The 879-nt window shown below is 30.3% G+C and overlaps 1 protein-coding gene across 1 annotated transcript in view; it reads right to left on the bottom strand.

Annotated features, from left to right (window-relative positions):
- Window positions 1-21: 21 nt before the first annotated feature.
- LOC119594707 (vam6/Vps39-like protein) overlaps window positions 22-879 on the bottom strand; it is a gene marked incomplete in the record, with an annotated part of 13,484 nt that continues 12,626 nt past the window's right edge. Inside the window, 1 exon segment of the mRNA XM_037943765.1 lies at window positions 22-782. Coding sequence (XP_037799693.1) covers window positions 722-782 — 61 coding nt within the window.

Here is an 879-nt window from a genome sequence, read left to right on the forward strand (position 1 = left end):
TAAAGGAGCATAATTATAAACATTTTAATTTTTTAATACATTTTATTACAACAATATTTAAACATTATCTCTATTACATGTCAGATCATTCTGTAGAACTGCTTAACACTGTCATGATTTATGAAAAAAAAAAAATATATATATATAACATGAATATCTCAATTATAATTCCAATCGCAGTACAACACTGACAGAGCACATATTATACAGTTATCCTTAGTTTTCTTGTATTACAATTTATCACTTGGGATCAAAGAAAACATTAACAGCCACGTAACTAAAGACACTTGGCTCTTAACAGTTAACAAGACACTAACATCTCTTTTCCTTCTTTTTTTTTATCACGATGGGATTTATTTGGGCTTTTTTTTCTTATATGTGGATATCCCCATACACACTTGAGCCATGTTATTTTCTTTCTTTTAAAATGGGCAGCTAAAAAATGGATGACAAACTTTTATCCAATTCTATCCAATCCGATCACCTGATTAAATCAATCTAAATAAAAAATATTTATTGTTTTTTTTTTATTTCTAAAAATGGCAACATAATGCATAACAGTAACGTTCTCACTGAAATTATTCTACATTCATATAATCCTTAATATGCATGTAGGTAAATGATATGCTGCATGATATATGTAACTTCACTACCACATAACTTCTATTCATGTTGATACGCAAAATTGGGAATCACCTCGGTAGCATTTTGGGGTCATGTGCTACCGCTGGTTTTGGCACGAGAAATGTACAATGTCTCCGTTGGGGTACCAAGCAAAAGCACTGAAATCAGAAAAAAAACAACATTACGCAATGCTAGATACGTACTTAATTTTTGATAAGAGGCTATCATAGTATTAATTACACACGTATTGTGCAA

The sequence above is a fragment of the Penaeus monodon genome, chromosome 34, assembly GCF_015228065.2.
Source record: "Penaeus monodon isolate SGIC_2016 chromosome 34, NSTDA_Pmon_1, whole genome shotgun sequence".
Classification (NCBI taxonomy): Eukaryota; Metazoa; Arthropoda; class Malacostraca; order Decapoda; family Penaeidae; genus Penaeus; species Penaeus monodon.